Below are 13,688 nucleotides of genomic sequence, written 5' to 3'. Positions count from 1 at the left end.
AAGACGCTATGTAAGTGCAAAGGAATATTATTACTATTATTTATTACTTCTAGGCACAATAGTCTAATTCTTGTAGTTTTTAGGATTCATGTGAAAATGACCCCAGTCCTCTCCCAGTCAGGATCTACAGTGTATAATTTAGGATATTAGGATTTTTCCTGAAAACAATCCAATAGGATAATAAGGATCTTTCACTGAAGGAAATGATAAGAATGAGTGGAAATTTTTACTCCTAAATTCGCACTAGGTAACATGACACATCACAAAGTTAATTTGGGAAAAATATTTAAATTAATCAATAGTTCTAATGTTACCTTTATACAGATATTGTATTTTCTCTTAAGTTTATCCTCATCATCATAGCTGTATTACTATTAAGCATGTTATATATTGTAGCTAATCAGAAAAAAGTTCATTGGTTAAATTGGAGACCATCTTTTTAATAAAGAAAGCTGGTTGTGCTTGTTCGAAAGCTGCGTTCTTGTACGCCCTTGTATGCTTGTACTCCCATAGGTAGTAATTGTACTAGAGAGTGAGTGAGTTGTCGTACGATTAGAGGCCATCGTTAGAAGCACAAAAAATAGAGAAGCAGATTGATACTGTCCACAAACCAGCAGCACAGTGTGGCCTGGTTCTTGGTACTCTGTCAGTTCCTGTAAAGTAGAGCATTGGTTGGACAGCAAACTGAAGCGTGTTTGTGTCACATTCTGATCTTTGCATTTCTGAATGGGATCTCCAAAGGCTTGTAGCATAATTGTTACATGGCAGGATGGGTGTGTGGTTTTATGCATTTGACTGTTTGAATATTGCTTTGTCAATGCCACTCTGCAGTTATAATGCCTTATGCACGGGGTTAACTAGCAACCATCAGAATTTTGTTTACTGTAGTGCCCAGTGGTGGCTGAGGGAGCCCCCAAAATTGCAGTTTAAAAGGGGATGGAAGGAAGACCCTAGCATGTACTTGTCACAGCTCACCTGAGTAAATTCTGCAAGCAGGCTTACTCTCCTCCCAAGCCCATCACCGCCATGACAGCCACACACTCAGAAGGGTGATGAATGCTACTGTTCAAATAAACTCCATTCTCTATGCTCTAATTACAGTCCTCAGTAAATTAAACCCTTTAATGCCACCTAGTGACACATTGCTATTATTACAAGCTATTATATGTTCCTGTTATTTATTGTACATTGCCAAAATATTTTATTTTTCATAATTAGGGAACACATTTCCCTTGGTGGTAGTGAATATGATCTTGAATGATCAAAATGTTGGTATTAGATATAATATAAAATACTCTTTTTAGAGATAATCTCCTCTGGGCTGTTTCATATAATTGCATTTGCGTGCAAAAGGTGTGGGATAACTGAAAGCTGTTGAAGAACCCTATGGGCATCAATGTAATTTTAAAGATTGGGTTTCCTTGTTATATTGTTTCCCTCTGAAAAACATCTTCGGGATTTACTCTTTCTTATGCCCTAGACTGCTTCACTTAAATGGAATCATACAAGCAAAGACAGTGACAGGCTAATCACAAGGGCAGTTAAATCAAAGTAGTATTTAGTGTGACCTGCTTTTGTATTGCATGCTAGTGCAAGTCCACATGTGGTTCAGCCAAGCAATGTTTGGCATAAATCTGGGGTGGTGGGAATGCTACACCATTCAGGCTCCAGTACAGCAGCCTCAGGTCTAATGTATTATATGCAGCTGCCGGTGGTCGTCAGATACTATTGGGACAGCCAGGAATTAGATGGAAAGAGAGATGCTCCACTCATACCCATTTTTTCTTGCCACACTGACAGCCAGGGCAGGGACTGAGTGATAGCCACAATGATGTACCATATCACCACAGGAACTCCCTATCTGAGGTAATCTTCCAAGTACCAGATCCACCAGGCCATATTACCCCTAAATATGCAGTGTAACTAATAAATACCAAAGAAAAACATTAAAAAATTTCATAGTCCTATTGAGAATAGAGGGGATTTGTGCCTATCAACGTCTGTTAAGAATTGGGTTTGGGTTTTTATAAATTTTAAATAAATACAGTGTAATTATAGGCTGTAATAAAGATTTCTTCTCTATATACGAATAGCATTGATCATGTAATTTGAGAGCTTTGGAAGAAAGATAGCTTTGACTGATTTTTTTTTACTTGGACTACGTAGTCTCACCAGATGAAATCTGGAGCTTTGACTTATAAGTAAAACTCCATTAGCATTTATAGGTGAAACCCCAGTGACTTATCATTTTGCACTCCTATACCCCATATCTAAATTTGTTCAACTCCTATACATATATGTTGCAAAATTTGTCACTTACGGAGGAGATAAGGGTGGGTTACCTTGCTCACAGGTCCCCAGGAGGAACCCTGTTTGGAGAGGATTTTAAAACATACTTTGTCACCAGTGGTTTCCCTGAAACACATTTTGACATGACCTTGAGTTATCGCTTTGATCAACACATTCTGGTAGTTCCATTAACTGTAAACTGGGTCCTATAGGGTGAAATATATCAGCTGGCTAGAACCTGCCAATAGTTTTGTCTTCTCACAGGCTGCTTATCCAGGTTTTTCGTCTTTGTTCATATATTCAGAAAAAAAAAGAACATTTGCCAACTGGGGCAGAGACTGTTTCATGAGGCTTACCTAAGAGCTCCCACACTACAATGAAGTGCTTTGTCAACCAGCCAGCAGTGAAATGACTCCTCATAATCAGGTTGAAATAATAATTGTGAGTTGTATGATAACAGTCCTTTGACCATAATACATTTATCATAAAGGTTCACTGGAGAGAACCTATTTGGGCATGTTACTTTGCAAATAGCTTTAGAAATACTTTAAAAAGTACACTTGGAGGACATTGAACGCTGTCATTCATCGATAGCTGCAATGACTTTTGACCTGTCCAATTTTCAGCAGGGCTTGTTAACAGAGTTATTGCAAGGTTACAGCTAGGACTGTTCAAAAAGAAAATCCTTGACCATACTGGAGCAGCAAACAACCACAAATTATGCAGGTAGGCAATTGCAGGATACTTGTTCACTCTAGAAATTAGCCTGAAGTGTCTTACTTACAGTCCTTGAACTTTACAATTGCTTCTGTCATACCGGAAGGTGGATCTCACCTACAGGAAATCAAAGTTACTGAATAGAATGTACCTTACAAAACAGGCAGCACAGTGAAATTTTAAAGATTCAAGGCTTAGCTATTAAATTGTGCATGAAGAGAGTAATATTCCCTCATCCTAACCTCAAACTACCCACAAGAATCAGTTTATGGTGTATATCCTCATCACAGGGCTGCAAAAAAATTCAGGTGAAAGGAGCTTCAGAAGCTGTGCATATTTATGGAGATGGTACAATATTATAACCCTTAATGTATCTGTTTACTGATTAAAATATTATTAGAGGGCCTCTGTCAGGACAGTTTAGGCCAAATTACAATTTGTACAAATAGCTTTTACAAATATCAATAAAAATGTTATTTATAAAAACAGCTAATTTTAATGGATTTCTCTGAAATCTGTGTATGAAAACTGTTCATTGTAACCTGTCATTTTCTCTTACAAAGAAACCAAAAAAATCTAAATGTTTTTGTTTCTCAAGGTCCTTTTACTTTCTGGGCAGGAACTAAATGACAATAGTAAAGGACTTTTGGTTTCAAGCCATGTCATGACGTCCCAACTCACAAATCACAATCTGTGCTCTGCAAGAGCATGCACCATCAGGACTGGGCATGTGTTTATCCTTGGCTTAGTTGGGCTCTTTTCTTGCTTGCTTTCTGTAACATGCCGATTTAATATATTTGTGAGGAGTATAATAAATCCTAAGTCCATAACAGTTGCTTAATTAACTTAATTTGCATAGGTTTAATAAGTTCTGACTGCACTTTACTTTTTGGACTGTAAATGACACTCAAAACACATGGGACTTGATTTTGTTTTCACTCCATCATTGATGTTCCACTGATATAATACCACAGAATTCAGTGGAGGTACCCCTGATTTACATCAGTGTCCATGAGATTGGGATCAGGCCCAGTAATCACTTCTGCTTGGTAGTGATGCCCTTTGGAATGCCCCATAGGGCAATGACTTGGTAGCTGTAATGCAGAGCTCTCCAATTAATTTTGAATTGCAACATCATATACTATACTTGTCATCCAAATGCATGTTCTTCAGAGCTAAAGTCCCTAAGAATACTTGTTTCCATACCTGAACCTAATGGCAATATATGCAGCTAAAACTGGCTAATTGTCCACAGTTTTATATTTCATACAAGAGCAACCTGGACAAAAAAAATGTACTACAGTATAAAGAATTGTACTCTATTGCCAGTAGGGAGCAATCTTGGCACAGAATTTGTACACAATTCTTGCTTTCCTCCTCATTCCCCCCCCCCATTCTTTTGTGTAGAAAATCAAATTAAACAAGAGGCAAAAAATAGTTTTATAGTGGAGTCATCAAATATGTCTAAATCAGGCACAATTAACAGTTGATTTCAGCATGATTATTGTTACAAGCGCAGATTATACATCCCGCATTCTGTTCTGCGATCAACAATAATTATCCAGAAATGCTCCATCTTCCAGTGTTGCTAATGTATATGTCTGTGCTGCTGGAAAATAACAGTTAAGTATTGTTTATGGTAAAGGTAATAACCTCTGAATTATTCATTGCCATGTGGCTGGCTGGCTTTTCAGAGTCCCTTTGCCCTTTGGCTTTCCTTGGGTGAATATTTACAGTAAGTCATTTAGGCTAATGTTAAAGAAAATTAAATTTCTTGATTGGTTGTCACTAGAGCAGTAATGGGCTGCATAATTCTGAGAAAGAGGAGTCCCCTTCCAGCCCCCCTTCAACAACTGTATATTAAATGTCATCATAAAATATGTTAGCAAAGAGACTAATCTTTTTTTTTTAAATGAAACAGAGGACAATTGCCAATTTTAATTCAAACCTCCATTACATTTCTCATAATGTATTCAATTAAGAATCTATCAAACGTATTGTAGTAGAGTCTTCAGTATGCTCAGTATGCAGCACAGCTGCTAAACTTCATTCCTGAAGCAAACACCGAGCAGGCAGAACAGCAAAAAGAAAGAAAACAACAGTGGGGTATAGCCCAGTAGCAGTGATCCTTTCAATGGACTTGAGTAGTCCTTAAATAGCATGCTTACTGGATCACGCATTGAGCTTTGCCTCAGGCTCTTAAATACCTTAACTGGCAATCATTGCCTGAGTCAGAAATCTCCAGAATCCCTCTCTGCTTCATGTTTCAATTTTGAATGCTCTTACCAACTTTATGGGCCATAAGAACATATTGAGAACATGCAAAAAGCAGCTCAGAATAGACAGGGATGGAAGAGCCTTGTTCATGCCCTAAGCAACAGTTGAAGGATTTAGAGTCAAATTATCAACCTTTTATTTATTTAGCTGTGAAAAATGAAAAGGTACTAACTATGAAAGACACTCACACGCACATTATGTGTATTGTGTATATATAAGGTGTGTTTATATATATAATCTGAATGGTGCTAAAATGCGGGGTTTATTTCAGCTATTTACTAATATTTATAATGTAATATATCCCTGTAGATGTACATTGTGCATTACAAAATGTCAGGGTCCTTGCTCCAAAGAGCTTCCTTGGTCTGGTCTACACACAGATTTCGTTCTGCTATAACCATGATAGCTTGTGGTGTCATATATATACTTACCCATACAGGTATGTTGGTAGAACCCCTCCTGTGGATGCAGCTATACCAGAATAAAGCTTATTCATACCGGTATAGCTCATTTCCCCTTCCCATACATGAATAACCTATACCAGTACAAGCCTGTTTATACCAGAATAAGCATGTTTATATGGTATAGCTGCATCCACACTAGAGGGGGTTGTATTGCTTTAACTGTACCAGTAGAGTTAAAGTTGTACACCTTTGTCATGTAGACAAGGCTTAAGAGGCTGATCCTGCAACTCTCACTCATGGCAGTAGCCCTAGTTCATGCCAATTAGCCTCATTAGTTGCAGCGAGACTACTGGCATGAGTACAGGCTACAGCACTGAATGCAGTGGCAAACAAATACAGTACCAGCGATTATGGTTCAGATATGGAGGGGGTGCGGGGGAATCAGTGTCAAAATGCTTCACAAAAGGCCTGGGTTTAGAGGAGAGAGGTGACACATATCACACAGGAATTGGGAGACTGTTTGGTGCAAAGGCCTCTTATACTCCATATTCCTGTACTGGTTCTTTCCTTCAGCCAATTATTTCTTCTACGCTTTTCCCAGCTAAACCCATTTCTTCACTCCTGATTTCTTCTTTTCTTCAGCGGTGATCCCTCTGACTGACTCTGAACACAAGTTACTGCCTTTGCACTTTGCAGTTGATCCTGGGAAAGACTGGGAGTGGGGAAAAGATGACAATGATAACACCAGACTGGCCAGGTAAGAACTCTCTGTAATCTTAACAGTAAGGTGTCTTGAACCCATCAAGCCTGATCTATGTTCCGGGACACTCACTAATAGAGAGCTTTATTGGGGGAAAAGAGGTGGGTGGGTCTCAACCTTACTAACATGCTGTGAGCTGCTCTTAGTCTGAACAATGCAAATTCTCTCCTGCGGTGAAGTGTGAGTATTGATTTTCCTTAGATGTATTTTTAACTAATTAGTCATCTGTTCTCTTTCCTCTGTGTTTCTTCAGCTTGATTCTGTCTCTGGAGGCAAAGCTTAATCTCCTGCACAGCTACATGAATGTAACTTGGATACGCATACCATCTGAAACACGGGTAACCCTTCCCTCTGTCTAAACAACAGAAGAGAAATAAGACACAACAGGGCGTGTTCATAGCAGAGATTGCAGGGTTCGGCTACCTGCCTTGTGCCACCTCAGGAGTGAACCAATAGCCAATAAAGGCACACAGCCTGGTGTAGCTCACTGATTTTGGAATAAGGCTTGTAAATTTTCCATCTCATTTTCTTTAAAAACACACACACAGCTGCCTGGGTGTTTTTGCAGCATGCACTCCACTTTGAAAAGTAGTTTCTAGTAAAACTCTACTATTTGGAATTATTTTTCTCTAGTTTTTTTGTTTTTGTTTTTTTTAATTCTCTCTTTATTTTTAAAGGTTTCCTGAACTATTTAGGCCTTCTCCGCATTACGCCCAAAAGGTCAGCTGCCCTTTCAGCAGCATTTTATGGTCTAAAAATCCAATTTCAACTCAGTTTCTCTTATAAGAACTAAATTTGGACCACTGGATAGCTCATAGTTCCACTTTTACATTAGAAAGTGGCTGACAGGACCACAAAGGGCTGCTAAAATGGCAGCCTGGCACCTTGGGAGGAGGAAGCTATTTAAAATAGTGCACAGCTGGGACCTCATCGCTGAATCTCTCTCACACAATTCCCATGCAAATCATATTAAAAGAGATGGGGGTTAATCTAGAGTCAAAAAGTCAATGGGTGAGGACAAAGGTAATTAGGCACCGAGCAAAACCAGGGGTTGAAAAGAGAAATTGAGGGTGCAGGGGAAACAGCGAAGGTCTGCAGGAGAAAAAATTAGTTTTACAAGGCCCAGCGTATGTTCATTGAAGGCACCACTCCTAATAAGAGACTTCCAGATTCTTTCTTTTCTCTGTCAGCTCCAATTCCTCCCACATACTCTCTGCCCATCCCTTTCATTGACAGATCCTCATTTCCCCACATTGTTCATGAATCATGTCTGGTCCCATTGAGGTGTTACCAACCACCTAGCAGATTCCCCTTTGCTTCCACTGAATTAATCTGTCTGCACAGACAAGCCCCATCTCTATTATTATTATTTATTGTATTAGCTGACAGCCTCATGGGCTGGCTTTTCATTCTTCCGCAATGTGGGGTGGACATTGTTTTATAAAGCAACTGTGAACCTCGTTTTTAACTGAACTGAAGAAAACTCCTAGAGGAAAATCCTGGCCTCATTGAAATCAATGGCAAAACTCCTGTTGATTTCAGTAGAGCCAGGATTTTATCCTTAGTGTTGGAGAAGATGATAAATTTGTCCTTGTTCTTGCCTCCAATATTCATCCGTAATATAAAGTGTAGAAGTAAACAGAAGGCGCAGTATAAAGTGTAGTTTGTATGGGTGTCTTTGATTCAGTGTCTATACCAGAGAAGTAGAGCCAGTTCTTATTGAGTCACAATGTATAAATAACTCCGCTGAGAGCATAATGTTGTCTCACTTGTGCTTTTGCACAGCTAGATAGTAATAAACGAATTATTGACAGGTTTATTTTGGATGGGCAGAATGGCATAACTCATAGTAATTCCCCAGCAGAGCTGAAACTTTTCCCCTATGGAATGAGGGTGAAATTGTCCCTTTTGCAGAGAGCATATAGGTGCTGGTGCTGGAGGTGCTGTCACACCCCCTGGCTTGAACTGGTTTCCATTATACACAGGATTTACAGTTTGGTTCAGTGGTTCTCAGCACCCCCACTATAAAAGTTATTCCAGCACCCCTGGAGCCAGCACAAGCATATGCACCACTTAAGCCTTATTTTGAGGACTTAATTGAGACATAGTCCCAGTACTGGCTTTTTGAACAGGGATGAATTTTGCTCTGAAGGATTATGGTTAGTTAAACGTCTCATATTTGCTGTTTGGCAGATGTAAAGACCTGGTGCTGAACATGCTCAATACCCATTGTAGTGAGTGAGTGGTTTGGGCGCTCATCATCTCACAGGATCAGCCCTCTACGTTAGCAAGAGTTTCACCAAAGAGGCCGGCTGTTGCAGTAGTTTTAGAGTCTATTTTTTCCAGTTCTGGAGACTTATTTTTATCCCTGTGGTCACAAATGATCTCAACTTAGACCCTAATGAACACTGGTCTCTATCCCGGATGTGTCTCACAATTTAGTATGATTTGCAGCATCTGTTCCAGGGAGGCTCAGGATTGAGAGGGTAGAGGTGTTGCCAGCCAGGACTGAGCTGTAGTCATAGTTTGGGAACCTTGCAAGTCACTTAACTGTTATTTTCATAGTATTTGCTAGTGCTGTTATTGTCCGGCTTCCATGAATCCCCATAACATTATTATAGTGATTTACCTTGAGAATGGTGTGGTAGCTTAGCTACCATAGAGCACAAACTGGGCAAATAGCTCACGTATGAGAGAAGAAGTGCAAATTTGTACTAAGTGCTAATGTTGCTCTTCAGAACAAAATTGACACTAAGTTAATAGTCTTGCAGAATTGTAGTGAAATTTACTAGCCCTGGCACAAAATCAGTTACCAATCCTTTACCGTGACGGTGATGATAATGAAGAACTTTACTCTCTCACCCAGCAAAAAATGTCACTTATTCTCAACAAGTGGGTGAGTAGAATTTTGCAAATTAGAATGAACATGTGCAAGTTTGAAAGCTGCAAGAATTTTTAGTGTCCCCTTTGGGATCCTTTTGTAACTATTCTCTGCAAACTGTTGTGTAGTTTCACCTTCAAGCATGAACCGGAACTCAGATTTCCAAATAAATGTTAACTCTTCCACATTTTGTGATTGACAGTAGTGTATTTTTTTATAAACTAATATTGTTGCAGAATATACACTTATCCCTGAAGTAATGTACCTTCTGTTTTGTTCATTGTAGGCCCTGTAGGCTACAGAGGTTAATTAAAACTTAACTTTAAAATGGCTCTGTGTAGATTTAAAGCTACAAGTTAGAGCAATTTGATGGGGGATATAAAATGCAATCCTGTGTAAAACTGATTTTATTCTATCTAATCATAACTAATTTCCCTTAACAGGCCCCTTTGGCCCAGCCAGAATCGCCCACCGCTTCAGCAGGGGAGGATGTTCAGTCTCTGGCCGACTCAATGGACTCAGACCGAGATTCCATCTGTAGTAATTCAAATGGCAGCAATGGCAAAAATGGTAAAGAAAAGGAAAAAGACAAACAGAGGAAAGATAAAGACAAAAACAGGACGGATTCAGTTGCCAATAAACTCGGAAGCCTCAGTAAAACTCTAGGAATTAAGCTGAAAAAGAATATGGGTGGGCTGGGAGGGCTAGTGCATGGCAAGATGAACAGAGCAAACTCAGGGAATGGGAAAAATGGCGACATCACAGAAAAAGTCAAAGAGAAGAAGTCGAAGTCTCGCAAAGGGAGCAAAGAGGAGTCTGGACAGTCTGCGAGCACATCTCCATCTGAAAAGACAACTCCCTCTCCTACCGACAAGGCGAGCATTTCACCTGCCGAAAAGATAAACACGAAATCCCTCTCTGACAAACAGTCTGACCCGTGGAAATACAGCACCGATGTAAAGCTCAGCCTCAACATTTTGAGAGCTGCCATGCAAGGAGAACGCAAGTTTATTTTTGCTGGCCTCCTTCTAACTAGCCATAGGCATCAGTTCCATGAGGAGATGATCGGCTATTACCTGACCAGTGCCCAAGAGCGCTTCAATGCCGAGCAGGAACAGAAGCGAAAGGAGACTGAGAAAAAAGCTGTTCTCAATGGGTCATCTTGCAGGAAACTGGAGCAAGAAGCATATTCAAAAGAAAAGTTAGAATCATCTCCTCAGGACAGGGCATCACCAGTCTTGCCTCAAAGCCATACAACTCAACTGGTTTTAAAGTTTAAAGATCGCACTAGTCCCACTCCAGGGTCATTTTCTTCACCAAGTAATTGTGCTAAGAAAAGTGGACCCGTTCCGGTATCTGCCCACTATAGCCATACTCCACCTGTTCAAAGGCAAAGCGTTATTCATTTGCATGATGTCAACTCCAAGCCATCAAGCTTCCAAGATGATAGCTATAAGCCAGTGGTTGGCACCTTAAAAACATGTGCCACTTATCCCCAACAGAATCGATCACTGTCTTCACAGAGTTATAGCCCAGCACGGATATCGGGTATCCGTACAGTGAACACAGTGGAATCACTGACCTACGCCATGCCTACCGAACACAAGTCACAGACATTTACAAATGGGTTTAATACCGGTGATATTAGAGATTGCTTAGAATATGCTGATGAGGAGGCTCCTCAGACCTGGTTGAACAATGATAAAAACCGAGGCAGAAGCACAGTTTCTCCAATATATTCCATCCAGCAGAACCGTTGCAAGAAAGAGAACTGTTCCTTTTATGGGCGTCCTGAGACTGAAAATTACTGCTCATACTGCTACAAAGAGGAGTTAAAGCGTAGGGAGAGAGAAAGTAAGGGACACCGGCATTGAGGATTGTGAGGATCCTTCCCTGACTACTTAGTTTAACCATTTTCTTACTTGCAAAGTAAATAGCAATGGATTATGGAAAAAGGAACCCTAAAAAGGGAATGATGGGTAAATAATGTCTAACTTGTCACTTTTCTGGGGCAGTGCAGAAATAAGAGGATTAATTTATCATAAAGAATTTATTATTTTCCATTTTGTCAGTGTCTTTTTTACATACACTGGTAAGCTGAAAGGTTGTTTACTCCTTTGTCAGTGCTGTGTATATGTTTGGTCAAAAATGTACTAATGGTGCCTGAATTTACACTGACATCACTCAGGTAGTAGAATGACAGGGAAAAAGTCATAATACTGGAGATGTGGTATTGTAATAGGATAGTATCTGCCTCATATACATTTGAAATGCTATAGCCATCATAGGGGTGATTTTTTTTCTCAATAGAAAGTAAATTTTTCATAGCCCCTTTTTTAGAAGGGTAGTCATTTTGCATACTGCAAATTTTTAACGTAGTGACATATTACATTACTGTAAACATTTTGTATTCATTTTAGTGTGAAATGCAGTGTCTCCAGAAATGTGTGAATGAAGGTCTGGATTCATGAGGACTGTATCTCCTCATAAGTGTTGGTGCTTGCGGATTTTTTCCTCCCAGTTCAGTAAAAATCTGAACTAGTCAATCCATTTGTTAATTTGTTGCGAATTGCAAGACAGATATTGGACATTGTTAGAAATATACTGTGGCCCTATTACATGCAAGATTTTGCATGACATAGAAATCCCAGCAATTAATCTTAGTCACATGAATTTCAGCAGCATTTTTATGGCTGTGAAGATGGGGAAAAATCTATAAAAACTACCTTAAAGGACTTACAGAACTTGCTCACCAGCCAGAATTTTTTGCCACAGTCTAGGGCTGGATGAACTGTTCAGCACAAATAATATGTTGAATGAATTTAATTCCCCTATCCACAATCTGACTTCTTTCTTTTATTAATTTGTTCATTGTCCAAAATTACTGGATGAATGGTTATTGTGAAAATACTTCCATCTAAGCACTACTTGCAATCTATTTGTTGCAACTGTTGTATTGAGTCTTTTGGACTGAATGACACACACACCCTCACAAAGAGCTTTCAAGATATCTGTGCAAACACTTCCAGCATGAATACTCATGCAAATGCAGATTTGTGCAAGTCTTCATATCCAAATATTGACATAGGTATTTGTGATACTTCCTTTCCCCTTTGGGAATAAAGTGTTGTTCTAATGGATGTTTGTGAAAAGCAGATAGAAGGGGTCACAAATACCACCAAAATACATTTGTGGTTCTTATTCCAACAAGTTTTCCTGAATGTTATTTGCAGTTTTCATGCCACCAACCCATGCAAGTATGGCAATAAAACAAACTCAGATTTTTAATATTGATACACTTGTAAACAATGGCTGGATTTTCTGTCTGTCTACATTCATGAACAATAGCTCATTTCCTGCAGGTAGACAGAAAAGCACTTGCCTTCAGGACTCTCTTTGCTAACTGGTAATTCTCTGCCATTCTCAGGATCATGAGTCCAGTTTTATTCAAGTATTGAACAGCATTTTTCCTGGGCCACAAGTGGCTGAGGGCCTATTCTCACCATACGTACTCAGATCTTACACGTGTATAACTGTTAATTTGAGTACAGTTGCTCCTACTTAGCATGGTTGTGAGCTCAGTCAGTCCCTTTGACCCTGATTCAGCACATACTTAAGTCCATTCATTTTCAGGAAAGCATTTAAACATGAGCCAGAGCCCCCTTGAAATCAGTGGAACTTTGGCACCTTCTTAGTGTTAAACATATTTAAAGGGTTTGCTGAATCAAACCTTTATTGACATTTTTATTAATGAATCACCCCCCTATAAAGATGAATTCATGAAAAATTGATGGGCAATACCTAGCTAGCTCTTTCATGAATTCAGACCTGTATTGAACTGATATCCATTTTTTCATTAAGGGAACATGTTACCAAGCTGTATGAGTTATTAAGCTCCCTTTATTATGTGACTCCCCCTTATGAAGCCCGGAGTTCAAAATCATGTTCTTGGTTTTAAGTATCAGAGGGGTAGCTGTGTTAGTCTGGATCTGTAAAAACAGCAAAGAATCCTGTGGCACCTTATAGACTAACAGACGTTTTGCAGCATGAGCTATTGTGGGTGAATGCCCACTTCGTCGGATGCAAGTAGTGGAAATTTCCAGGGGCAGGTATATATATGCAAGCAAGAAGCAAGCTAGAGATAATGAAGTTAGTTCAATCAGGGAGGATGAGGCCCTGTTCTAGCAGTTGAGGTGTGAAAACCAAGGGAGGAGAAACTGGTTCTGTAGCAGTTTCTCTTGGTTCTTGGTTTTGTATGCTGGTACGCAGACTCTTTTTTGGTTAGCTGGGGTGATTGAGTATATGTTCTACTTGTCAAAGAAATCTGTGATTTCAGATCATCTTACAACAAATCAGACAT

General features: G+C 39.5%; 1 protein-coding gene across 18 annotated transcripts in view; it reads left to right on the top strand.

The window, feature by feature from the left end:
* The window catches only part of OTUD7A (OTU deubiquitinase 7A), a 310,046-nt gene extending 298,695 nt beyond the window's left edge, over positions 1 to 11,351 (top strand). For 16 of the 18 annotated variants that reach the window (XM_039492114.1, XM_039492108.1, XM_039492112.1 and 13 more), the window contains 3 exons: positions 6,330 to 6,444; positions 6,701 to 6,785; positions 9,772 to 11,351. In XM_039492114.1, the coding sequence (XP_039348048.1) occupies positions 6,330 to 6,444; positions 6,701 to 6,785; positions 9,772 to 11,202 (1,631 nt within the window). In that variant the 3' untranslated portion in view covers positions 11,203 to 11,351. Of the gene's footprint in view, positions 1 to 2,593; positions 2,731 to 6,329; positions 6,445 to 6,700; positions 6,786 to 9,771 lie in introns of those variants that run through there. The other 2 variants (XR_005585578.1, XR_005585579.1) reach the window with 2 other exon arrangements.
* The last annotated feature ends 2,337 nt before the right edge of the window (positions 11,352 to 13,688 follow it).

The sequence above is a fragment of the Mauremys reevesii genome, linkage group 10 (assembly GCF_016161935.1).
Source record: "Mauremys reevesii isolate NIE-2019 linkage group 10, ASM1616193v1, whole genome shotgun sequence".
In the NCBI taxonomy this organism is placed as follows: domain Eukaryota; kingdom Metazoa; phylum Chordata; order Testudines; family Geoemydidae; genus Mauremys; species Mauremys reevesii.
This window is presented reverse-complemented; position numbering and strand designations above follow the sequence as displayed.